At 42.6% G+C, this 25,485-nt stretch overlaps 1 protein-coding gene across 2 annotated transcripts; it reads right to left on the reverse strand.

Annotated features, from left to right (window-relative positions):
* Positions 1-206: 206 nt before the first annotated feature.
* Positions 207-22,627, reverse strand: Sar1b (secretion associated Ras related GTPase 1B). Of its 2 annotated transcripts, XM_069993782.1 has the most exons (8): positions 22,507-22,627; positions 18,501-18,577; positions 10,386-10,461; positions 8,910-9,029; positions 7,145-7,210; positions 4,873-4,976; positions 3,535-3,666; positions 207-848 (listed from the first exon to the last, which is right to left on the reverse strand). In XM_069993782.1, the coding sequence occupies exons 3-8, from the start codon at positions 10,441-10,443 to the stop codon at positions 732-734; spliced, it is 597 nt and encodes a 198-aa protein (XP_069849883.1). In that variant the 5' UTR covers positions 10,444-10,461; positions 18,501-18,577; positions 22,507-22,627; the 3' UTR covers positions 207-731. The 2 variants fall into 2 exon arrangements, with proteins under 2 accessions (XP_069849883.1, XP_069849882.1); XM_069993781.1 differs by lacking the exon at positions 18,501-18,577.
* Positions 22,628-25,485: the final 2,858 nt, after the last annotated feature.

The raw sequence follows: 25,485 nt of genomic DNA on the forward strand, positions 1-25,485 counted from the left end.
CTGATAAAAATACACGATTCAGGGAGAAATGTGGTATCTGGTACAACCAACTACCAAAGCCCTCGGGTCTGAAACATTATTCTAAATTCAAAGGGATCTATTTTCCCAACATCCCTCTCACAAGTATACTATTAAGTACTTGAATTTTCATAGTATACTACCTAGATAAGACACACTCAAATGAAACATTTGCCCAACAAGGATGCTAAACATTAGAGTTTGTTTTATTGCATGACGTTTGCATAAGAAAAAGTATTCTTGAGGACTGTAAGGCATCATGCAATCACTGATAAGCCAATTATTAACTGCATACTTAATGGGTGGACAGAGAATCTAGTATTTAAAAACTATTTCCAAAAGAGTACATAAAAAAAAATTTAACATGATGAGCTTTACATATGGTTTATGTTTGTAGGTTCACATCGTTAAAAAGTGCTTCAAATGTACTGTTGGAAAGCTGCTCTTTACAAATGGTGCTGGGAAGAAGGTCAGACTAGAAACTGTAAAAACTATGAAGGAATTTGAAAGCTAATAAGGTGGTATTCAAACTTACATGAATCAGTTTTCAATTCTCACTCAAATTAAGTTGATATATTAATATATCTTTAAAAAAATCTATTTGAAACCAACAAAAGTCTATTGAATTCAAGTTACAAGTGTTGGGCGATCGAATCTCTGAGAAGGCCTTGACCCGGAGACCCCGCCTGGAACCCGTACCGTCACCCCAGGGGCTAATCGATGTACTGCGCCATCCAGCGGAAGCCTTCGCCATACCCTTGCCTCTTCAGCACGCTGCACATGAAAACTTCCAGAGGTCGGGCGTTCAGCTCTTTCAGCGACACACTGCCCTGCAAGGCAAGAGCCACGTGACGGTGAAGTTTGGTGGAATAAAAACTGCTCTCACCAACAGGCTCTAGGTTCTGCTTTAGAAGCTATGGCTGAATGCTTATAATCTTAGCTACCCAAGAGACTGACCTGGAAGATCAACCTGGAAGCCAACCTGAGCAGAAAAGTCGTGATTCTATCTCCAATTAACCAGCAAAATGCTGAATTGGAAACATGGCTCAAGTGATAGAGCATGACCCTTGAGCAAGCAAAGCAGAATGAGAGCAAAAAAACCCCCCTGAGTTCAAGCCCTCGTACCAGCACAAAACCAAAACAAACTCAAGAAGATAAAATCCAAATTGACTTCACTGATATTAAAGACAAACACTGAGTTAGGTTTAAGATTAAAAAAAGCATTTTAAAAAAGTGGAGCTGACATTAAATAGACAAGGACATGGAGGCACACAGCCATAAACCCAATGAGCCAGGATTAGGAGGACTGCAATCCAATGCCGGACCCAAGCCAAAACAAAACCAAAACCAAAACTCTAAGCCAGGTGCTAGTGGCTCACGCCTAGCTACTCAGGAGGCTGAGATCTGAGGATCACCATCCAGGTCAGGAAAGTCCATGGGACTCTTATCTCCAATTAACCACCAGAAAACTGGAAATGGTAAACGGTGCTGTGGCTCAAGTAGAACACTAGCCTTGAGCACAAAGAGGCTCAGGGACAGTGCCCAGGCCCTGAGTTCAAACCTAGGACCAGTTAAAAAGAAAAAAGATGGGAATGTGGCTTAGTGGTAGAGTGCTTGCCTAGCATGCATAAAGCTCTAGGTTCAATCCTCAGTAACACATAAGCAGAAAAAGCCGGAAGTGGAACTGTGAATCAAATGGCTGAGTGCTAGCCTTGAACAAAAGCAGCTCAGGGACAGTGCCCAAGCCCCGAGTTCAAGCCCTAGGACTGGCAAAAAGAAGACTATCTGAAAAATAACAACAGCAAAGGGGCTAGGGATAGAGCAACTGGTAGAGCACTTGCCAAGCAAGAACAAGGCCTTGAGTTCCAACTCTAATGCTGCCAAAAAAAATCCTTGGAGGGCCAATTTTGTTATGACATTTGAGTAAGAAAAATTAGCATGCACAAGGTCTTGCGTTGAATCCCTAAGCCCCTCCCACACAAGGCAGAGATCAATGTCTTCCAGATCAATGTTACCCAACATAATAATACTTACATGCTTTAGTAGTGCTCTACTCTGAAAGTATGTATGTAAACCAAGGAAATTCTATAAAGTTCTCCCATGATTAGTAATTATTTCTGGCAGTACTAGGATTTGAACTCAGGGCCTTATGTTGCTGTGCAGGTGCTCTACCAATTGAGCTACAATGCCAGCCATTTTTGCTTTATTTTTCAAATAGGATCTTGTTACTTACTTCCCAGGCTGGCCTGAACTGTAATCCTTTTAGGCTTCCAACATAGTGGGATAACAGGCTTAAGCCACCACCACCAGCTATTCTTCCATTTAAACCTATCTGAGATTTTTCTAGACTTATCTTTCCCTGACTTCTTAATGGATCCATCATAAATGAACACAAAAATAATGCGAGCTGGTGAAGTCTGAGGCAAAGAGTTCTAAGTTCCATGTCAACCTGGGTTATAAAGAACACCTCAAATAGTACCTTAAAGATTATTATAAGGTATACTTTCAGAAACCCTAACACACTCTTATGTCCAAGTTTATGTCTTACTTACCTCCGGTGAACTCAGAATATTGAACATACTATTGGTATGCCTAAATACTTAAATAAATTACTTGATGGATATTTGTTTTGTTTTTAGATGGTGTTGGGAATTGAACCCAGGGCTGCTTCTACTGAACAACATCCCTAGCCCTAGTGGCTAATTCTGAAAAGATATGATAATTAACAGTTTCCCATAAGCACAAACCTTAGGAAGAACTGAGCCCAACACTTTTTCGGTCTCATTCTTCATTAGTAGATAGAAATGAAGACATTAAAAATGAACTGAATAGGGCTTGGAATGTGGCTTAGTGGTAGAGTACTTGCCTAGCATGCATGAAGCCCTGGGTTCAATTCCTCAGTACCACATAAAGAGAAAAAGCTGGAAGTGGCTCTGTGGCTCAAGTGGTAGAGCACTAGCCTTGAGCAAAAGCTCAGGGACAGTGCCCAGTTCTGTCCCAGGACTGGCAAAAAAAAAAAAAAAAAAAAAAAGATCTGTAGAGTATTTTTACAATAAAAACATACAAAAAAGTGTTAAAAAATTGTTTTCTTAAAAAATGAATTTGTTGGGGGGGAAGGTAGCTTAGTGGTAGAGTGCTTGTCTAACATGCATGAGGCCCTGGGTTCAATTCCTCAGCACCACATAAACAGAAAAACCAAAAGTGGCACTGTGGGGGCTGGGAAGGTGGCTCAGTGGTAGAGCGCATGCCTTGCATGCCAGAGGCCCTGGGTTCCATTCCTCAGCACCACATAAGCAAAAAGAAAAAAAAAGCCGGAAGTGACGCTGTGGCTCAAGTGGCTCTTGAGCTGAAGAGCTGAGGGACAGTGCCCAGGCCCAGAGTTCAGGCCCCATAACTGACACACTGAGACAGACAGACACACACACACACACACAAACACACACACACAGAATTTGTTGGCAAACTATCTTAAGGACATGTTTATCCTACAGGAATATCCACAACTGTCTTTTTTACCTTTCCTGTTGTCTGACCATAGAGACCAAACATCTCTCGTAACCTCTCTTCACTGATGGCTTCAGGTCTGTCAATCTTGTTCCCAAGAATGAGTATAGGCACATTAGCAATTGTTTCATCTGTCATTAGTGACTGAAAAACAACAAAGAAACAAGTTGGTTTGAGACCACACAAAAGCTTACTCTGACAAAACAGGACTTTTTCTACCATGTTGTAATATGCCCACTTGCTCACTCACTTCTCCACATCTTGTTTTTTTTTCTTTTCTTTTTTTTTTTTTTTTTCTTTTTGCTGGTTCTGGGGCTTGAACTCTGGGCCTGGGCTCTGTCCCTGAGATTGTATGCTCAAGGCTGGTACTTTGAGCCATAGCTCCACTTCTGGCTTTTTGTGATAAGTGAAGATAAGAGTCTCACAGATTTTCCTGCCTGAGCTAGCTTCAAACTGCTCAGATCTCAGCCTCCTGAGTAGTGAGGATTACAGGTGTGAGCCACTGGCACCTAGCTCCCACATCTTAAAGTGAGTACAATGAAGCCATAAACTCAATTCTTTGGTCTCCCTAAGGCTCTTTCTGAAAAAGTTCACATTGCCTGTATGTATATGGGTAAGTAGAGTGGCTGCCTTGGAGGTGGACAGACCTGATTTCACTTCTGGTTCTGCTGCTTCTGAGTTGCCATCTTGGGCAAGTTAATTCCACGAAAACTCAGAGAGAGCAGGGAAAGAGCAGAACCAACCTTATTGGAGCTGAGAGTTAAATCACAAAATACTAAGAATAATGCCTGGCACAAAGGAAAAAATCAGGAACTTTTCTACTTTGGACATTTCCATATGAACAAGTATTCATTCACCTGCAACCTTCAGTCCAATTCCATATTTGCTACTCTCTGGACTTAGATCTAGTTCTGCCTTGTTGCTGCTCTTGACCTGAGAGAGGGAGAAGAGGTAGCTAAACATGCACCTGCCTTCTTCTAGAAGTAGAGACAATGATGGCATATTATTCAAATGCTGGCTTCTGACTAACTGGTAAAGAAATGGCATCCTAGGAAGCAGGAACTCACAATCAACCCACCCCCAGATGCAGCTGACAGTAACACACTGGAAGGGCACAATCTAGTGTCCTGAGGTTTTCAGGAAGTACATGTGTTAGTACTTCCTCATAGCTACTATTACTCCACTTTTGTGGTAATCATTGAGTTAATCCACTGCTAATCACAAGCTCAATAAATTGCCAAGAGTGTCATCACAGATTGCAGAAAAGTTGTACTTTGATACCTTCAACTCCAACCTATTCAGGCTGATAGAAGTGACTTCACCACACGTAGTTTTAATTATTCAACTTACATCAAGTTCTTCTTTTGATTCCAACAGTCTTTCATGATCTGCACAATCCACCAGGAATACAATGCCATTGATAGCCGGAAGGTAGTTTTTCCATACTCTTCGGGCTAACAACAAAACAATCAAGAGTTAGAATTTACTTGCTGATGAGACATAGCAGATGGTGTGATCAGAGAACACAGAGCAGGTACCTCCTGGCTGCCGCTTACTATATGCTCAAGTTGACTTTTCAGCTGGTGGTGCTTCCCACCAAAACTGAAATTTCAGACTTTGCTTGACTGTGGGTAAAATACTTCACTCTCTAATTTTCCTACCAGAAGTAGAGTTAATATCTTCTACCATTAGACAATGATGCTCAGCAAGTTCTTTAGATTGCCACTATAGAAATCTCATCTTTCTGTAGGAAATTATATAATATAAGCAGGACAAAGCATACATTAATGGGCAGTATTGGTTTCTGACATTCTAGCCTATCAATTTTTTCCAGTGACAAATTTGTACTGCCAAAAAAAATTCTATCACAATAGTCTTGAAAAAAAAAAATACCTAAGAAAAAGTAATCAGGGGCTGGGAAGGTGGCTCAGTGGTAGAGCGCTTGCCTTGCATGCCTGTGGCCCTGGGTTCGATTCCTCAGCACCACATGAGCAAAAAGAAAAAGTAATCAAGGAGGGGAAAGAGCTCTACATTGAAACCTATAAAATTTTGAAGAAAAAAAAATTAGAAGATAGAAAAAACTTCCATGGTCATAGATGTGTAGTATAAAAAAATCAATTTACATATTCAATCAATGCCCATCAAAATCTTAATGTCATTCTTTGCAAAAATAAATTCACATGGAAGTATAAAAGCCCCTATATGACAAAAGTAATCTTGAGCAAACAGTGCATCTAGGAGGGTATCACCATATTGGCCTTTAAATTATACTACAGAGCCATAGTAACAAAAGCAACATGATATTGGTACACACACACACCACAAACCAATGGAACAGAAGACCCCAAAATAAAGTTACACTGCCACTGCCATCTAATTTTTGGCAAAGGAGCTAAAAGCAAATACTGGAAAAAGAAGTCTGTTCAGCAAATGGTGCTGAGGAAACCAGTTATCTACCTGTAGGAGACTGAAACTAGGCTCCTATCTTTGACTGTGAACAAAACTCAACTCCAAGGTGGATGCTAGTAGCCTATAATCCCACTCAGGAGGTAAAGATCTGAGGATCCAGGTTTAAAGCCAGACCAAGCAGAAAAATCCATAAGACTCATCAATTAGCCAGAAAATAAAGCCAGAAGTGGAGGTATGGTTCAAGTGGTAGAGAACCAGTCTTGAGCAAAAAAGCAAGAGAGCATGAGACCCTGAGTTCAAGCCCCAGTACCAACATACTCTTCACCTCCAAATGGATCAAAGAACTCAAAGACCTAAAATTTAAATCTAATATGGGAAACCCTGGAAAAGTTACAGGTACAAGGAATCCTTTTCTGAATAGGACTCCAATTGTTCAGAAAATAAAGCAAGAATGGACAAATGAGACTGAATCAATAAAAGTTTCTGTACAGCGGAAGAAATAACTCTCAGAACAAAGAGAAAACTCACAGAATGGGACAAAATCTTTGCCAGCTATTCAATGGGTAAAGGATTAATATCTAGAAGTAAATAGGAAAAGAATAACATGACTAATTAATGGAGAATGAATGAAAGAGACAGTTCTCAGAAGAGGAAAAAAAATGGCTACCACATTCATGAAAAAATGTTCAAAATCCTTAACTATAAAGGAAAAGAAAACCAAAACTATACTGAGATTCCATCTCACCCAATCAGAATGGAAATCATCAAGAAAACAAACAACAAACACTAATTGGAATATGGGGAAAAAAGAGCCCTTGTACAGTGTTGGTAGGAATGTAAATTAGTGCAACAACTATGGAAATCAGTATGGTGGTTCCTCTGAAAAATAAAAATTTAGAACTAGGTAGATTCAAGTAAAAGTGAGTAAAAGCCCATCTACTTTACCACATAAGCAATTCAGCAACTGTTTATCACGATAGTCATTCTAGAATTTTTTTTCTTTTCTTTTTGGAAGTATTGGGGGGTTTAAACTTAAGGCCTTATGCTTATAAAGCAAAAGCTCTACCATTCAAACCATACCCCTAATCCTACCCTTTGCTTTTAAAGCATTTATCTGGGATAGTAATCATTAAACATTCCTGTACTGAAACACAATGGCTATACCTGTAGTAAGTTAAAATAAAAGGAAGAATACAGAGGAATAGATTCTTACCTTGAACATGGCCACCCAGATCAAATGTTGTAAAAGTCATGCCAGCAATAGTTAGTTCTTCTGAAGCTAAACAAAAAAACAAAAATGCTTATATAACATGAAAATTAGAAATTTTCAGCACTTTTGAGGTGAGGGCAGCCCCAACCACAAAGCAGCACTCTGCCTCAAAAAACACACACACACAAAAGCCAAAACAGAAATCAATTTAATGTTGGATTACTTTAATTGCAAGCAAGGTCAAACCAAACATTTATAAACTAATAAAGGAATATTTTGTTGACATGTCCCCTCCCCCTAGGTATGGTGACACAGGCTGTAAGCCAGGACTCAGGAAGCGGAGGCAAGGGTTCAAAGTTAGGCTAGATAAGGAGCACTGTCCAAAATAAAAGTGGAGGATGCCAGGCACTGGTGGCTTACACCTGTAATCCCAGCTATTCAGGAGGCTGAGATCTGAGGATTGCGGTTCAAAGCCAGTCTGGGCAGAAAAGTCCCTTAGACTCTTATCTCCAACTAACCACCAGAAAACCAGAAGTAGAACCGTGGCTCAAAGTGGTAGAGAACTAGCAAAAAGCTCAATGGGACAGCGCCCAGGCCCTGAGTTCAAGCCTCAGGACTAGCAAAAAAAAAAAAAAAGTAAACAAATGACTCATACCTTATATCTAACACAAGATTACTCTGTCGGGCTGGGAATGTGGCTTAGTGGTAGAGTGCTTGCCTAGCATGCATAAAGCCCTGGGTTCGATTCTTCAGTATCACATAAACAGAAAAGGCCAGAAATGGTGCTGTGTGGCTCAAGTGGTAGAGTGCTAGCCTTGCATAAAAGAAGCTCCGGAACAGTGCCCAGGCCCTGAGTTTACACCTCAGGACTGGCAAAAAAAAAAAAAAAAAAAAAAAGATTACTCTGTAGTCTCTTCCAATTCTGCTATTTTTGTAGACAATTTTATATACTCAATTTTACTATGATCATTTTTCTTTAATAGTATTGTTTGTTTATGCCACTCCTGGGATTGAACTCAACTTTTTCTGGCTTTTTATTTCCCCAATCACAGCTGGTATTCTACCACTTGAGCCACACTCCTAGTCTGGCATTTTGCTGGTTAACTGGAGATAGTCTCAGACTTTTCTGTCTGGGCTGTATTCCAACCTTGATCTCCCCCAGGTCCCGGGCTGTTAAGCAGCTAGGATTACAGGCCTGCACCCCTGGTATCTGGCAATTGTATTGTTCTTGCTGGGTATGGTGGTTTATATCTATAATCCCAGCTCCTTGGGAAACAGAAACAAACAAACAAACAAAAAAAAAAAGCATGAGACCCTATCTGAAAGGAAAAAAAAGGGGGCTTAGGGGTGTGGGGCAAATGTAGAGTGCTTGCAAGTATGAGGCCCTTAATTCAAACCCAGTACTATTTTGCCCCATTGTTCATGCTTGTACTTCTAGCTATTCAGGCAGCTGATATCTGGAGGACTCTGGTTTATTGGCAACCTGGACAAAAGAGTTTTGCTAGACTCCAGCTTCAAAATCACCAGTGAAAAGTAGGGCTCAAGTGCAGAATACTAGCAACAAGTGAAAAATCCAAGCAAGTAGAGGTCACTATTTTAGTATGTTAGTACTATTCTAGGGACAGGTCAAACAACCTCATAATTTATCTACCTCATAATTTATCCATCCGCATTTGCCTCACTCCTCCCCAAAAACATAAAAGTGTTTGGCTGGTGTCTGACTCAGCGTCATTTTACTGGAACATGTGTCCTAGATTAATATACTTACTGGGATGCAATGTTGGCACATGCTGGCCAAGTCTGTCATCTTTTAGCATGTGCAGCAGTGTTGTTTTTCCTGCATTGTCCAGTCCAAGAAATACCAGTTTACCAGTTTTCTTATATAACCCTGCAGAGTAAGAACTATGATTGGTTAAAGTGTTATAAAACAGATTATCCAATAAGTCTAGGTTCCTAACATTTTCAATTTTTGTTGGTTTTTTTTTTGTTTGTTTTTTGCGGGTCATGGGGCCTGAATTCTGGGTCTGGGCGCTGTCCCTCAGCTCTTCAGCTCAAGACTAGTGCTCTATCACTGGAGCCACAGCGCCACTTCCGGCCTTTTCTGTTTATATGGTGCTGAGGAATCGAACCCAGGGCCTCATGCTTGCAAGGCATGCACTCTACCGCTGAGCTACCTTCCCAGCCCACATTTTCAATTTTTAAAAAATCTAAGTTATTTTCAGTGTGTGTGTATGTATGTGTGTGTGTGTTGTATGCTGGTATTAAGACTTAAAGTTTCCTACTCTCACTGAGCTTTCTTCTCCCTCCTCCTCCCTCTCTCTTTCTCTCTTTCTTTCTTTTTGCCAGTCCTGGGGCTTAAACTCAGGGCCTAGGCACTGTCCCTGAGCTTTTTTTGCTCAAGGCCAGCACTCTACCACTTGAGTCACAGCGCCACTTCTAGCTTTTTCTCCTTATGTGGTACTGAAGAATCAAACCCAGGGCTTCATGCATGCTAGGTAAACACTCTACTACCACTAAGCCACATTCCCAGCCCCACTGAGCTTTCTTGCTCATGGCTAAAGCTATAAACCACTTGAGCCATGCCTGTAGGCCTTATTTTCAGTTCTAAAAGAGGTTTTTGTTTGTTAAGAAAGCTGAGCAAGGGCTGGGAAGGTGGCTCAGTGGTAGAGCGCTTGCCTTGTATGCCTGAGGCCCTGGGTTCGATTCCTCAGCACCACATAAGCAAAAAGAAAAAAGCTGGAAGTGGCGCTGTGGCTCAAGTGGTAGAGCGCTAGCCTTGAGCTGAAGAGCTGAGGGACAGCGCGCAGGCCCAGAGTTCAAGCCCCACGACAGGACCCTCCCCCCCAAAAAAAAGAAAGCTGAGCAAGTAAGAGTATAAAGGCCCCAAGTTCAAGCTCTGGTACTGGCAAAAATCAACCAAATAAAAACATTGGATTCCTAAGAAATAAAGCATTTATATACATAAACTCATTAATGAACAGTATATTTTTTTAGGAATATAATTAACAACAATCTGAAGAAACACTAATTACTGTTGCCATTTTACTGATAAGGAAACTGGGGGTAAGGTGAAAAAAATTAAGTTGGCCAAGATTATGTAACTTAAAAGAATGAGTAGTCAACATGATTTAAAAACACTTTTCCTTAAGAACTGGTTTACAGATGAAGTAGTTCAACACAAAGAAGCATACTTGTAAATATAGTATTAAATAGGGTAATTAGTCATACAGAGAGCCAACATTACCTAAAAACTGTAGCACACTGCTGAAACCACTGTAAATCCAATCAAATATGAAGGACATATCCAAGTCTTATAGGGTCTGAAAAAGAAGAGTTTGAGGTTTAGTACTCAACAGGAAACACTATACATTAAACACTAATGGTGTTACAACAAACCTGATCTATACTGATTTATTAAAAAAACCAAAATGCCATTAAGCCATCAAGTAGAGACTATTTTCTGCCCATCAAGGGAGCAAAGTAAAAAAGAATTACAACAGCCAAGGCTAGAAAAAAAAAATGTTGTAAAAGAAGGATAGCTAGTAGCAGGTTAAACTGGTACAAATCTTTTTCAAAAATCAAAGTGGCAGCCAGCCATAGTAACCCTAGTACTTGGGAATCTGAGGTAAGATCTCAAGGTCATGGCCAGCCTGGGCTACATCGTGAGATGAGCAGAGCGGGGAAGGGGAAGGGGTGGGGGCTGCTCAAACTTGTTGCCCAGTTATCCTAAAACTGCAATTTCCCTGATCTCACCCACTAGCTAGGATTACAGGCAGGAACCACTGCACCTAGCTTAGTTTTATTTTTACTATTTTTATACGTGTACCTGTTCTGGGGCTTGATCAGGGCCCAGGTATTGTCCCTGAGCTTTTTTGCTTAAGTCATTAGTGCTCTACCACTTGAGCCACAACTCTACTTCTAGCTCTCTTTTTTTTGGTGATTATTGGTGGTTTTGGTGATTTTTTTGGTGATTATTTGGAGATAAGAGTTTCCACAGACCTTCCTGCGTGGGCTAGCTTTAAACCTCAATTTTCAGATCTCTGCCTCCTGAGTAGTTAGGATTACAAGAATGAGGCACAGATGTACACCTTATTTTTACTTCTTAAAGACAGTTGCACTCTGAATTGCCTAGACGGGCCTTGAACTTTCAATCTTCTACCTCAGTCTCCTGAGTAGCTTGGCTTACAAGTATGTGACAAGACCCTGAATAGTTGGGATTACAGGTATGTTGCACATTTGGCTAGAATTTTGTTTTTATAGTAAATCAGTTCCTAAGATCAAGTGATCAGCAAATTTCCGAATAATTCCATTGTCAGCATCAAAAGAATGAGATATACAACATATGATATATGTATACACATATATCCACACATATAAATATGTATATGTATATATCACATATATGTATATGAATATAATACCTTAGGTGTTCCTATTTCACTCAGATTAAAAGTTGTATCTCCTTAACTCGGCATGGTGGCACAGTTCTGTAATCCCAGCAACTGAGAAGCTAAGACAGGGGAATGGTGAGACCAAGGCCAATCTGGGTTACACAGTGCACTCAAGGACAGCCTGTGATACATAGCAAGACCTTGTTTCAGAAACAGAAAGAAAATCCCTGGGTGCTGGTGGCTCACACTTGTAATCATAACTACTCAGAAGGCTGAGATCTGAGGATCGAGGTTTAAAGCCAGCCTGAGCAGGAATGTCCATGAAACTCTTTATCTCCAATTAACTACAAAAAGCCAGAAGTGGAGCTGTGGCTCAAGTGGTAGAGTGCCAACCTTAAGCACAAAAGCTCAGGGACAGTGCCCAAACCCCAAATTCAAACTCCAGGCCCAGCGTGCACGTGCATAAAACACACACACACACACACACACACACACACACACACACACACACACACACACACACACACACACACACACACACACACACACACACACACACACACCTACACTTCTAGTTCTGCCATTATTATTAGGGTTCCATTGTATGTGCAAGACCCTGACTTTGATCTGTAGCACCAAAAACCAGAACAAAACAACAACAACAAAAAGAAATTAGGATTAGAGAATATATGTAAGTTTATCTTTCCTAGAGATTTTTTTTTGGGGGGGGGTCCGGTCATGGGGCCTGAACTCTGGGCCTGGGCACTCTGGGCCTCAGCTCTTCAGCTCAAGGCTAGCGCTCTACCACTTGAGCCACAGCGCCACTTCCGGCTTTTTTCTTTTTGCTTATGTGGTGCTGAGGAATCGAACCCAGGGCCTCATGCATGCAAGGCAAGCACTCTACCACTGAATCATCTTCCTAGCCCCTTTCCTAGAGATTTTAAGTTATATGTTTTTCAAAGAGAATTATAGTAACTTTTGTCGTAGAGAATCAAACAAAGCAGTAGAATGTGGTGAGATATTTTATTCATTCAGTTGATATTTCCTGAGTTCATCTTAGGTCCAAGGTCCTGAACTAGGCATAATAGAGAATACAGAAGATTAAGATAAACATGGCTCTTTTCCTCACAAAGGCTATAATCTAGAGTGGTAAATTAGCTATACAAATACATAGTTAAATAGTGATTTAATGAAAACCTGTAGGATTTCAAGATTTATACAAACACAAAAAGAACTGCTTGTATTGCAATCTAAGTTCTTAAGTACTAATTTTTTAAATGAATAATGCAACAGAAGAAGTATAGTATGCTTACATACTTTTATTCTATATTACAAGAGAAACCAAGCCCAGTGCCAGTGGGTCATGCCTATAATCCTAGCTACTCAGGAGGCTGAGATCTGAGGATATCTGTTTGAAGCCAGACTGAGGAAGAAAATCCATAAGACTGTTGTTTCCAATAAGCTACCAAAAAAACAAAAAACAAAAGTGGAGCTGTGGCTCAAGAGGTAGAGTACTAGTCTTGAGCAAAAAAGCTGAGGGACAGCACCCAGACCCTAAATTCAAGCCTCAGGGCAGGCGCGCGCGCACGCGCGCACGCACGCACGCACGCACGCACGCACGCACACACACACACGTTTTCTGGGAAAAAAAAAAAAAAAAACATTTAGCCTAAGTGTTAAAGATTAAATAGGAGTTTGGTAGAAGGTACCTCTTAAAGAGAGAGGTACTTCTAACCCCTCCCCCACACACACTTACTTCCCCTTATCTTTTCTTTTTTTTTGGGGGGGGGGTCCGGTCGTGGGGCCTGAACTCTGGGCTTGGGCTCTGTCCCTCAGCTCTTCAGCTCAAGGCTAGTGTTCTACCACTTGAGCCACAGTGAGACTTCCGGCTTTTTTTTTCTGCTTATGTGGTGCTGAGGAATCAAACCCAGGGCCTCATGCATGCAAGGCAAGCGCTCTACCACTGAGCCACCTTCCCAGTCCCTTTCCCCTTATTTTTAACCTCTCTCTTGTCAGTAGCTTCTTTTTCTTTTTTTTGGTCCAAGACTGAGATTTGAACCTGATACTTTTACTCATTGGCTAGCACTTTACCAACAAAGCCATGCCTCCAACCCCACCAGTAGTTCCTTACCTTCAATTTATAGTCACTATCAAAACTCTAAAATATTCTTTTCTCTCATTCCATTTCAAACTTTTTGTTTTGTTTTGCTTGTGTCTGTACTGGGGCTTGAGCTGAGGGCCAGGGTGCTAACCCTCGGCTTTTTTCACTCAAGGCTAGTGCTCTATCACTTGAAACACAACCCTACTTCTGACTTTTTGCTAGTTAATTGGAGGTAAGAGACTCACAGACTTTCCTACCTGGGCGGCTTCAAACTAACATCCTCAGGTCTCAGCCTCCTGAGAAGCTAGGATTACAGGGGTTCCTGGCCACTTCAAACTATTGAACCTGTTCTCATTCACTTCACAGGGTTACTTATTGCATTTTATCATATCTGATTTTTACAACACCCTGAGAGATTTCAGAAGGAACTTGTAACTAGTTCAAGATTACACCATTTATGAATCATAGACAGGCTCCATTCCACTTTAAATATTGTTCACAGGTCCACCCAGGATTCTGCTCTCCTTAAGACTGCGCATGCTTCAACAGTGTCACCATGTCACCTCAGGCAGCTGTGGCCTCTCAACAGCTGGATTTGATTCTCTCTCTCTCTCTCTCTCTCTCTCTCTCTCTCTCTGCCTCTCTGTCTCTCTCTCTCTCTCTCTCGGCTTTTTCACTCAAGGCTAGGCTGGCACTTTACTACTTGAGCCATACCTCCACTTCCCGCATTTTGCTGGTTAATTGGAAATAAGTCTCTCAGATTTGTCTGCCAGGGTAGGCTTCAAACATGATCTCAGATCTCAGCCTCCTGATAAGCTAGGATTCTGTAATCAGCTCCTTGTCCTTCCAGTTTCTGTTATTGTTTTTGCCAGTATCTCTTCTAGTCCTAGCATCCCATGCACTCTTCTATTGGCATGTGCCTTCACAGACCACCTCCAGTGAGAACTTACTTCTCCCAGAACTCTTAGGCTGGTGTTGGAGGCAGGAGCACTTCAGGCATAGAGGGAGAAGATTTTGCTGTTGGGAAGGAGAATGGGCAGAGGTTTTAAGGTAGCACCAGGTACCCAGGGTTCCCAGGGTAGCAAAGAGGGAAGCCATACAAGATCTAGACTACTAGGCTGGGAGTTTACCTTATAGCTCCATCCACTATAGAGGGTAGAATTTATCACCTAAATCAGGACCCTTTAGTGAAAGGAGGCACTAATGGTAATTACATAAGACTGCCCAGCATATCGGGAGCTGTGGTCTTCTGACTATGTAACGAAGCTAATCTAAGATGACATATCTTGCTAGGTACAGTTAGTCTGGAGGCTATGTATAAGATGGATACAGACAAATCTTCAGTTCCTTGCACTAGAAAAAGGAAGAAGGAGAGAAAGTTGTGCATTTTGGTTCACACCTATAAATTGCAGCCACTTGAAGATGGGGAGAATCAAAGTTTGAAGCCAGCTCAGGCAAAAGTTAGAAAGGCACCCTCTCATCAGTGGGAGACCACTGATGAAGGTCTGAGGATAGACTTAGACAGAAATGTCAAGACCCTACTTGAAAAATAACCAAAGCACAAAGGTCTGGGAGCGTGGCTCAAGTGGTAAAGCACCTGTCTAGCAAAGTGAAAGTCCTTGAGTTCATACCCCAGAACCTCCACCATTACCAGCAGCAACAACAACCAAAACAAAAGGGGTTAAGATATAGAGAAATTTTGAGAGGAGGAGCAGATATTAGAACAGCTACTGTGAGGAATGGACCCAGTTAAAAGACTACTTTAAAGAAGCTTGCCTCAAATTTATGAGGGCTATGTTCAGTCCTCAGCACTGGCAGGGGAAAGATTTCTAGAGCAATCTAAGGGCTCAGTGGGAGTTGAAAAGCAAATATTCATAGCACTGCAAGTCAGCCCTGATTTCCCACCCTCAATTCCAACATCTCCCCCCCACACACACACACACACACAATGCAGGTTTTAGAACATGGAATGGCTGGAGATTAGAGACTTCCAGGGTAGGGATAAAAAAGGACCAGGGTGACAGGACTGTGAGGGCACTAGTGAGAGGGACTGAAGTGATCTGATCATAAATCCAGGCATAGATGTGCAGAATGGGAGCTGAGCGGGGACCAAAGCCAGGATTCTTACAGGATAAGGCCAGAATAGGGGGAAGGGCTGCCAGCCAAACACAGGTGGAGATGGAGTACGAACGAGGTGGGAGAGGTGAAAGGTAGGCCAGGATTGTAACCGCAAAATAGAGAACATGGACTCAAGAGTTCAGAAAAGTTCAGGTCTGGGTGGTGGTAAGCCTCAAGGCCTGGCTCTCGGAGAAGAGATAAAGAGAAGCAGAGGTGAAAGATCGGGGAAGCCAGGACAGAGGGACATTGTCCACAGTGACAGGCAAGAGTAGAGGTCATTACAGTAGAATGTTGGACTGAAACAAGAGTCAGAGTCCAGGCTGGGGACGTGGCTCAAGTGGTAAAACATCTAACTAGCAATTTATGCCACCTGAGTTCAAACCCTAGTACTACCACCAAAAAATAGAAAAGAAGAAAAAAAAAGAAAGAAACACAGAAGAAAAGAACTCCTCCTCCTCCTCCTCATTAGAGATGATGTTGGTAGGTGACAGCCATGAAGAATGTGGAATGAGGCAAGCCTTAAAGGGAAAAAGATCTGTTTTTACATAAGGATGGTACCAGATTAAATAACAGAGAAACTCTACTTTAGAAGAGATATTTCTACTTCAGCAAAGTTGTAATTTGGAAGAACCTTAAAACAAACGAGGAGCTATTTACAAACAGAACAAGTTGTATTGGTTTTTTTTTTAAAGAAAGAAAGAAAAATAAACTAAGAATAAAAGTTATTTAGCTACAAACAGATACCTGAGCCCTGAGAACAGGTTACACAACACCATGAACATACTATTCAGACATGTGAAGAGCAAAGGTCAAGAACAAGGAACACATCACGTCAGCAGGTTTATTTATTGCAGGGACACCGAACAGGAAAAGGTCCTAGGCAGATTAAAAAGTGATCTGCTCAAATAACAGGAAAATCAGTGCAAGGCTGTAATGGAATCGAAGTTCTCAGATTACAAATAACTTCTTAGAACTTGGTCCCATTACACCCTTTATATGAAATGGCCACTGCAGGCCAATTCTTAGAGTAAGTAGTTTGCCCAACTGGGGAAGGGAACTAAGGAGTGACTGTGGATCGGGCTGGATTGCTTTTTTGAGGTAATGAAGATATTTTGTAATTAGTTACAGCATTGAAACTGAAAACATTGAACACTTCATGTATGTGTATGTGTGTGCAAATGCTGGGGCTAGAACTCAGGGCCTGGGCACTGTCCCTGAGCCTTTTTGCTCAAGTCTAGTGCTCTATGACTTGAACCACAGCTCCATTTCCTCTTTTGGTGGCTAACTGGAGAGAAGAGTCTCATGGACTTTCCTGCCTGGCTGGCTAGGATTACAGGTGTGAGCAACCAGAATCTACCTTCCAGTTAATTTCTTGTAGTGAAATTTCTCTATCTGATATAAAGGAAACTATTCTTTCCTTTTCTGGAGAATCAGTGATAGTGTATTAATATTTGATGTGAAATCAGAATGCCATTAAAACTTTTTTTGTATTAAAAGTTGTTACTATTAAATTGAGTGTGATGACACACACCTAGTAATCCTAGTATTCAGGAGACAGAGGCAGAAGTATCAAGAGTTTAAAGCCCTTGCTCATGTAATTGTAACCCCTCTGTACAGTATGTTCACAATTAAAAAAAAAAAAAAGAAGAGTTTAAAGCCAACACAGGCTACATAGTAAGACTCTAAACCCTACTGCTCCCCAAAAATGTAATACATTATTTTGCAAATTGGCATTTAAAATCTTATATTTTCCTAGGGTGTCAGTGGATCATGCAAGTAATCCCATCGACTCAAAAGGCTAAGATTTGGAGGACCAAGGTTCAAAGCCAGCTCAGACAGAAAACTTTTTTTTTCTTTTCTTTTTTTTTTTTTTTTGTCAGTCATGGGGCTTGAACTCTGGGCCTGGGCACTGTCCTTGTGCTCTTCAGCTCAAGGCAAGCGCTCTACCGCTTAAGCCACAGCGCCACTTCCCAGAAAACTTTTTGAGACTCCAATATAAGCAGTAAAAAGCAAAGCTAGAAGTGTGGCTTAAATGGTAGAGTACTAGCTGAGCAAGCAAGCAAAGCAAGCATGAGGCCCTCAGTACAAAAAACTGTAGGCTTCTAGGCTTACCATTTAAAAAAATGAACAAATTCTACAAGATCAGCATTCTATCTGTAAGCTTAATTTATGAATCCTCCTAAATTTAAATAGTATTAGAAACACAAAGAAGGCCAAGGTCTGCTGAACCATAACCTATATAGAATGTTTCAAAACCATACTGGCTTTACAATTTTTCTCTCCTATAACTGCTGGATTTTTTTCTATAGCCTTTAAAGTTTTGAAACTGGAGTACAAATAAACCTTATCTAGTCACCCTCCCAAAAAAAAAAAAAAATGGCAATCACAAGTTAACTCAACTTTAGTTTCATTCAAGAAATCAAAAACACAAGTTTCCTTTAGAAGTGACACAAATATAGCTTTCTTTCCAGAGTATGAAAAGCAACAAAACAAAACAAAAAAACCTCAAAGTAACAACACCAAGAACTATATTAAAAGAAGGTTGGCCAGGCACGGTGGCATATGCACAGTAATTCCAGCATTCAGGAGGCCAGCCTGGGCTATATGGCAGGATCATCTATAAAACAAAACAAAATGCTGCAGATGTAGTTCAGTAGTAATGCACTTGCCTAGCCTGTGTTAGGCTCAGAGACAATGCACTACTCTGAAACAACAAAACACAATATTTGCCTGGCATAGTAGTACTCACTTGTAATCCCAGCACTTGGAAGGCTGAGGTAGGATGTTGGAGAGTTTGAGATCAGCCTGGGTTGCACAAGTAAGACCCTATCTCAAAAAAGCAAAACAAAACAAAACAAAAAACTGTAAGCAGTGATACTCAATAGACACTGTGTTGAAAATGAACTATAAAACTTGTAGAGGGGAATGGGAGGGAAAAACAGAGAGCGAGGGAAGGGGTGACATAGTCAAAAAGAAATGTCCTCATATGTACTGACATGTAACTGTAATCTCTCTGTACATCACCTCTATAATAATAATTTTTTATTGTGAAAATACTGTACAGAGGGGTTACAATTACATGGGCAAGATGAGTACATTTCTTATCAAGCATTGCAGCCTCCTCCTTTGTTTTCCCTTCCCATCCTCCCCCCCCATAATAATTTTTTTTTAAAAAAAAAAAGACAGGTGCCGGGCGCTGGTGGCTCACGCCTGTAATCCTAGCTACTCAGGAGGCTGAGATCTGAGGATCGCGGTTCAAAGCCAGCCCGGGCAAGAAAGACCGTGAGACTCCTATCTCCAATAAACCACCAGAAAATCGGAAGTGGTGCTGTAGCTCAAGTGGTAGAGCGCTCGCCTTGAGCTGAAGAGCTGAGGAACAGCGTCCAGGCCCAGAGTTCAAGCCCCACGACCGACAAAAAAAAACTACCAGAAACTAGAAGTGGGGCTGTGATTCAAAGTGGTAGAACACTAACTAGCCTTGAGCAAAAAGAGTTCAGGAGCAGTGCCCAGACCCTGAGTTCAAGCCTGATGGCTGACAAAAAAACAAAAACCAGGGGCTGAGAAGGTGGCTCAGTGGTAGAGTGCTTGCCTTGCATGCCTGAGGCCCTGGGTTCGATTCCTCAGCACCACATAAGCAAAAAGAAAAAAAAAGCCGGAAGTGGCACTGTAGCTCAAGTGGTAGAGTGCTAGCCTTGAGCTAAAGAGCTGAGGGACAGTGCCCAGGCCCAGAGTTCAGTCCCCATGACCAGACCCAAAACACTTAAAAAAAAAAAAAAAAACCACAGCCAGGAGCAGGTAGCTACTCATGAGAATGAGATCTGAGGATCCTGGTTCAAAGCCAGCCCAGGCAGAAATCCATGAAACTCTTCAATTAAGCACCAAAAAGCCAAAAGTGGAGCTGTGGCTCAAGCTAGACTTGAACACAAAAGCTCAGAGACAGCATCCAATCCTGTTCAAGCCCCTGAATTGGTACAAACACACACAAAGACATAACTACTCCCCCCCACACACACAGACACATACACACACACAAAAAGAAAACATAGGTTGTTTTGAGACTGAGTATTAAACTTGAACTTGTGTACTGAACTAAGAATATCAAAATCACTTGATGACTAATACAATCCTCAAAACATTTGAGTGCTGGATTTATAGACATATGTAACACAGAAGTAGTTTCAAAAACTATACACAAGCAAGAGAAACTTTTCAATACTGTGATTTAAAAATTATTTGCTTAAGAGCCAGGTGCTGGTGGCTCATGCCTGTAATCCTAGCTACGCAGGAGGCTGAGAGCTGTGGATCACAGTTCAAAGCCACTCTGGGAAGGAAAGTCCGGGAGACTCTTATCCCCAATTAACCACCAGAAAACCAGAAGTGGTGCTGTGGCTCAAGTGGTAGACTGTTCACTTTGAGCTGAAGAGCTCAGGGGCAAGTGCCCAGGCCCAGAGTTCAAGCCCCACAACTGACCAAAAAAAAAAAAAATTATTTGCGGGGCTGGGAAGATGGCTCAGTGGTAGAGCGCTTGCCTTGCATGCCTGAGGCCCTGGGTTTGATTCCTCAGCACCACATAAGCAAAAAGAAAAAAGCTGGGGTGGCGCTATGGCTCAAGTGGTAGAGCGCTAGCCTTGAGCTGAAGAGCTGAGGGACAGCGCCCAGGCCCAGAGTTCAGGCCCCACGTCCGGACCAAAAAAAAAAAAAATTATTTGCTTAAAAAATTACCTGCTCAGTAATGTTTTCTCAGAGAAAAATTTATATGAGTTCAGCCAAATGTGTACTTAAAGAAGGGAGTGGAGAAATGAATCATTACTATTGAATTCTAGTGTGTAAGCTTGGAATGATGTGGCAGTGATTTCTATTTCTGATAGACTAATCTTTTGTGTCATGTCTTGCTTGAATTTTTTTTTTCTTTGTCGGCCGTAGGCTTGAACTCTGGGCTTGGGTGCTGACCCCGCGCTGTTCAACTCAAGGCAAGCACTCTACCACTTGAGCCACAGTGCCACTTCCAGTTTTCTAGTGGTTTATTGGAGATACGAGTCTCAGACAGGCTTTGAACCATGATCCTCAGATTTCAGCCTCCTGAGTAGCTAGGATTACAGGCATGAGCCACCGGTGTCCGGCTGCTTGAATTTTTATTCAAGCACAATATTGCAAGGCAAAAGAAGGTTAAAATGCACTTTTTTTTTTTTTTGGCCAGTCCTGGGCTTGAATTCAGGGTCTGGGTACTCTCCTGGAGCTTCTTTTGCTCAAGGCTAACACTCTACCACCTGAGCCACAGCACCACTTCTGGCTTTTTCTCTTTATGTGGTACTGAGGTATTGAACCCAGGGCTTCATGCATACTAGGCAAGCACTCAAAATGCACTTCTTATGGTATTGGGAACTGAATTCAGGGCTTCTCACTTGGGTTTTTACTACTTGAGCTGGTGAACTAGAGATAAGAGTTTCTTGGATTTGTCTGCCCTGTGGGGCTTCAAACCCTGATCCTCAGATGTCAGCCTCTTGAGTAACTAGGATTACAGGTGTGAGCCACCAGTGCCCAATTAAAATGCATTTAACCTGTTTAAAAATGAAGACGGCACTTTTATATAAACTCAGACAATACCAGTGAAGTACCTCCAAATTTTAACACTGTTTTCTCCTTGAGTCTGGGTCCTGCTATTAGCTCAAGCTGGCCTCAAATTTTGGGCCCAAGTGATTGCTTTCCCTTACCCCGCCCCCATCCCCAAGCTCCAGCCTCCTGTGTAGGTGGAACTAGTCACACTGTTGGGTAGGTGTTATCTTAAAATTTTTAAAGTTTGAAATATTCTAGCCACAAACATAAATCTACTGAAAAAGAACAATGAAAGACACACGTTGCTCTACCATGACCCCCCCTAGTTAGTGACAAATTGTAAACCTCTCTTAATTCATCGTCTGTAAAAAACAGATGTACTGTTGTGCTTCCGGAGTATGGCCTGAACACTCCCATCACAATTTTCTCCTTTCCTTCTATCATTTGCTTCGGCTCGACTTTTACTCTCAATCAAAACGGAAACTGAACCATGAGTCTTCTCCAAAGTAAGACTACTTGGCAACATGAAGCTTGATGTATGAACATGCAAATATAAACAAGAGTAGGTTTGATTTTTTTTTTTCCTACCCACTGGACCCAATATTAAAAAGAGGAAAAAAAAAAACTTTTCCGATGAAATCTATTTCTTGGTTTTTCAAACACATTTTCATCTTGCTGGGAAATCCTGAACACTTCATAAATCGTTAGTGTCCCGCCCCCCCCCCACCCCCCACCCCCCCAACAGCAGGGTTATCATTGATCTCCCGCCCCCCTCACCGGGCTACCCACTCCACTGGGTCTTGGGCTATTTAGGAAGGGACTTCGGCCTACCCTCCACGGGGGGGGAACACAGCTTGCACGCAAGCAAGCCCCGCATCGAAGCCCGTCCAGCTGTCAACGATCGCCGCTGCCTCCACTTTAGCCAAGTGGGGGAAACTGAGGCCCGGGGGCAGGAGGAAGCTGGCTGGCGACCCCTTCCTGAAGTCACTGCGCCCGAGGGGGCGGCAGGTCGGGCCCCCCCGCGCGGATCCCCCCTTACACGTCCCCCCCCCACCCCGCCTCGCGCCGCCCCATTCCAGGGCGGAAAAACAGACGCCCCCCCCTTCCTCTGGAGGCTCCGACGACCCCCCAAAAGTGAGCTTTCCCCGAGATCCTGAGCCTGACGCCGGCCAACCTCCACCGAACGAAGGGCTGCCACCCACCTGCCACAGGAGCGGACGCGTTTCTCTGCTCGGCGTGGGCCCCACAGCCTCGGAGACCGAACTGCAAAAGCGCGATGGCTGCCGCGGCCCCAGCTCGTCCGGCAGCTCCTTCCGGGCCCGCGGGTGCCTCACTGACGACGGTCCGCGGGCCCGCAGCGACCGCGCGCGCTCGGTTCCGCCTCCTCGAGGACCAGCCACCAATCCCCGGGCCGAGCGCGCCCCGCCCGCCCGCTGGAGGAGGGGGGGGGCGGGGAGGAGCTCCCTTGGCCACCTTGAGAGGCTTTCCCAGCCTTCTCACAAGAAAAAATCGCTCTTGACGTCTGTCTCTTAGTCTCCTATCCACCCCTTTTTTGGAGGGGTGGGGAGTGGGGAAGGAGGTGTAAGGAGAGGGACTAGTTATATCCTCTTTGGGTGGTCTCGAACCCCTGAAACTCCTGCCTCTATATCCTGAGATTTGCAGGTGCATGCTACCTGTGCCCGCATCTTCCCATGTGCTTTTCCCCCCCTTAAATGAAAATGTAAATACACAGTTCTTGAATTCATCCGTGATTTACAAACTGTAAATTTGCACTAGATAATATGGTGTGTTCCATTCTGAGCTTGACACAGGCTTTTTTTTTTTTTTAATGCGTTCTTTGCTAATGGACTAACTTTATCTTCCTGATGTGCGTTTAATGGAAAACTGCAGGGATGTGTGCACAATGCTTCCACATCTGCTGTTAGGCATAGGATTCTAGGTGACAGGGACAAAAGAGGTATTTGGGGATTGAAACAGACATTATTCAATAAGAAAGTCTGTAACTCTCTATACTGGATAGCCCCCTCTTCCCTGACCCAGGATTGAACTAGGCTTCTTCTTGATACTTGCCATTCCCCTCTGCCATAGGCTACTCCCTATCTCTCGCTCTTCACCTAGCTGACTCCTCAGCCTGGAGAGCCAGTCTCAAGGCCTTCCCATCAGACCTGGTGAAGCCCTCTTCTACACTTCCCCAGCAACGATATGGTTTGCTTTATCATTGAAGTTGTGTTGCTTAATCCAGAAGTGGTTCATGCATACCTGCAGTCCCAGTACTAGGTAGACTGAGGCAGAAGGATCTTAAAAATTTGTGGCCAGAATATAGGAACTTCTTTGTACAACTACTTAAAGATAATAATAAAAAAAAATGTTTTAAAAAAATTGTGGCCAGCCTTGGTTGCATAGCAAAATCCTATGTCCATAAAAAATATACATATTTTAAGACTAAATGAAGTTATCTTGACTACCAGTGTACCATTATGTATGTGTGGTTGTTTGAAGTCTCCCCAGTGGATACTCTATAAGCTTCCTTTTTTCCCTCCTTAGCCCATTTTCATTGGCACATAGTTGATGCTTAATGAAAATGAACAAATAAGTCATTTATAACCTTAAGGATTCCTGGGTACATTTTTGTATTGGAGGAGTTGCAGGTTTCCTTAGAGCTCATTGGTCTTGAGTTGAAGAGGCTGCTTTTTCGGATCTACATTCTTTTTTCTCTACTCTCTTTCCATTCACCTAATCTTGAGTTGTTTGGTTTAATAAACATTTTTAAGTGGTTGCACTGAGTTTTCCAAGGTTGCTTAACAGTTAAGGTTCTAGATAACCTTAATTTTCTGATAGCCCTGGTTTTGCGCTTTTTTTTGGAGGGGGGGGGTCGGGTCCTGAACTCTGGGCCTGGTGTTATCTCTCAGCTCTTCAGCTCAAAGCCTAATGCCCTACCACTTGGGCCACTTCCAGCTTTTTCTGCTTATGTGGTGCTGAGGAATCAAACCTAGGGCCTCATGCATGCAAGGCAAGCACTCTACCACTGGGCCACCTTCTCAACTCCAGCCCTGGCATTTTTGACCAGCTTTTAAGAACCAAATTATGGGGGCTGGGAAGGTGGCTTAGTGGTAGAGGGCTTGCTTTGCATGCATGAGGCCCTGGGTTTGATTCCCCAGTACCACATAAGCAAAAAGAAAAAAAGCCGGAAGTGGCGCTGTGGCTCAAGTAGTAGAGCGCTAGCCTTGAGCTGAAGAGCTGAGGGACAGCGCCCAGGCCCAGAATTCAGGCCCACGACTGGACCCAAAAAAAAAAAAAAAAGAAAAGAAACATGGCTAGAACTTTTTTGGGAATTTTCCAATGGTAATAGTGTGTGGGTTGTAGTGGAACAAGTGAAGACTGAGACTGGAACTGGGATGGATGCAGGAGTGAGGCTGCTGCAATCAGACAGGTGAAAGGTAAGGAGGGCATGAGTTCAATCCTTAGGAACAGAAATCCTTGTAAGAAACCAAGATTTCACTATTGATTACATGTGTCTAGCAAAGGTAAAGAGATACCAAAGTTCAAAGGTTGTTTTTTTTTGGTTTTGGTTTTTTGTACTAGAGTTTGAACTTAGGGTTTCCACCCTCATCTGATAGCACTCTGCCTGGTCTCTACAGCAAGTTTATCCCTGCCTCAGCCTCTTTGTGGATGCTGTTCCTAATCCTGGAGAAAATCCTCCTCTCTTCCCACTGTCTTTTCCAGATGGCTTATCTCTGTTATACCAGCTGGCCTTGAACTCTCTTCTTGATAGTACTGGGAATTAAACTCAGGGTTTTATGTTTGCCAGATCAATACTCTATCAATTGATCCGCACCTCCAGCCCCCTTTTCTATTGGTTGTTTTCAAGGTAGGGTCACAGTTTATTCCCTGATAAACCTCAGCTATGATCCTTCTTTTTGTGCTTTCTGGAGTTGCTGGAGATGGCAGGTGTGTGACACTGAGCCATTGTGCTTTCCCTGTAGCTAGGATAACAGGCATGTGCCACTAAACTCAGCCATTGGTTGAGATGGGAATCTTGTGAACTTTTTTTCTACCTGGGCTGGCCAGGAACCATATGTAATCCCCCAATTTCTGACTCTCTAGTAGCTAACATTACAGGCTTGAGCCACTTTGTTGAAAAGGCTTTTGATCTTTCCACCTTAGTCCTGAACACAGGTGAT

Source organism: Dipodomys merriami, unplaced genomic scaffold (genome assembly GCF_024711535.1).
Source record: "Dipodomys merriami isolate MVZ:Mamm:240054 unplaced genomic scaffold, mDipMer1.0.p SCAF_44, whole genome shotgun sequence".
NCBI classification, from domain to species: domain Eukaryota; kingdom Metazoa; phylum Chordata; class Mammalia; order Rodentia; family Heteromyidae; genus Dipodomys; species Dipodomys merriami.

What these genes read in the sequence shown, in the direction of transcription:
- Sar1b (XM_069993781.1), bottom strand. Translation starts at nt 10,443, where the DNA reads ATGTCCTTCATATTTGATTGGATTTACAGTGGTTTCAGCAGTGTGCTA. An exon ending in TCTGGGTGGCCATGTTCAAG is followed by an intron (nt 4,977 to 7,144) that starts GTAAGAATCTAT and finishes TTTTGTTGTTAG; the next exon opens with CCCGAAGAGTATGGAAAAAC. An exon ending in ATGGTCAGACAACAGGAAAG is followed by an intron (nt 849 to 3,534) that starts GTAAAAAAGACA and finishes CTTGCCTTGCAG; the next exon opens with GGCAGTGTGTCGCTGAAAGA.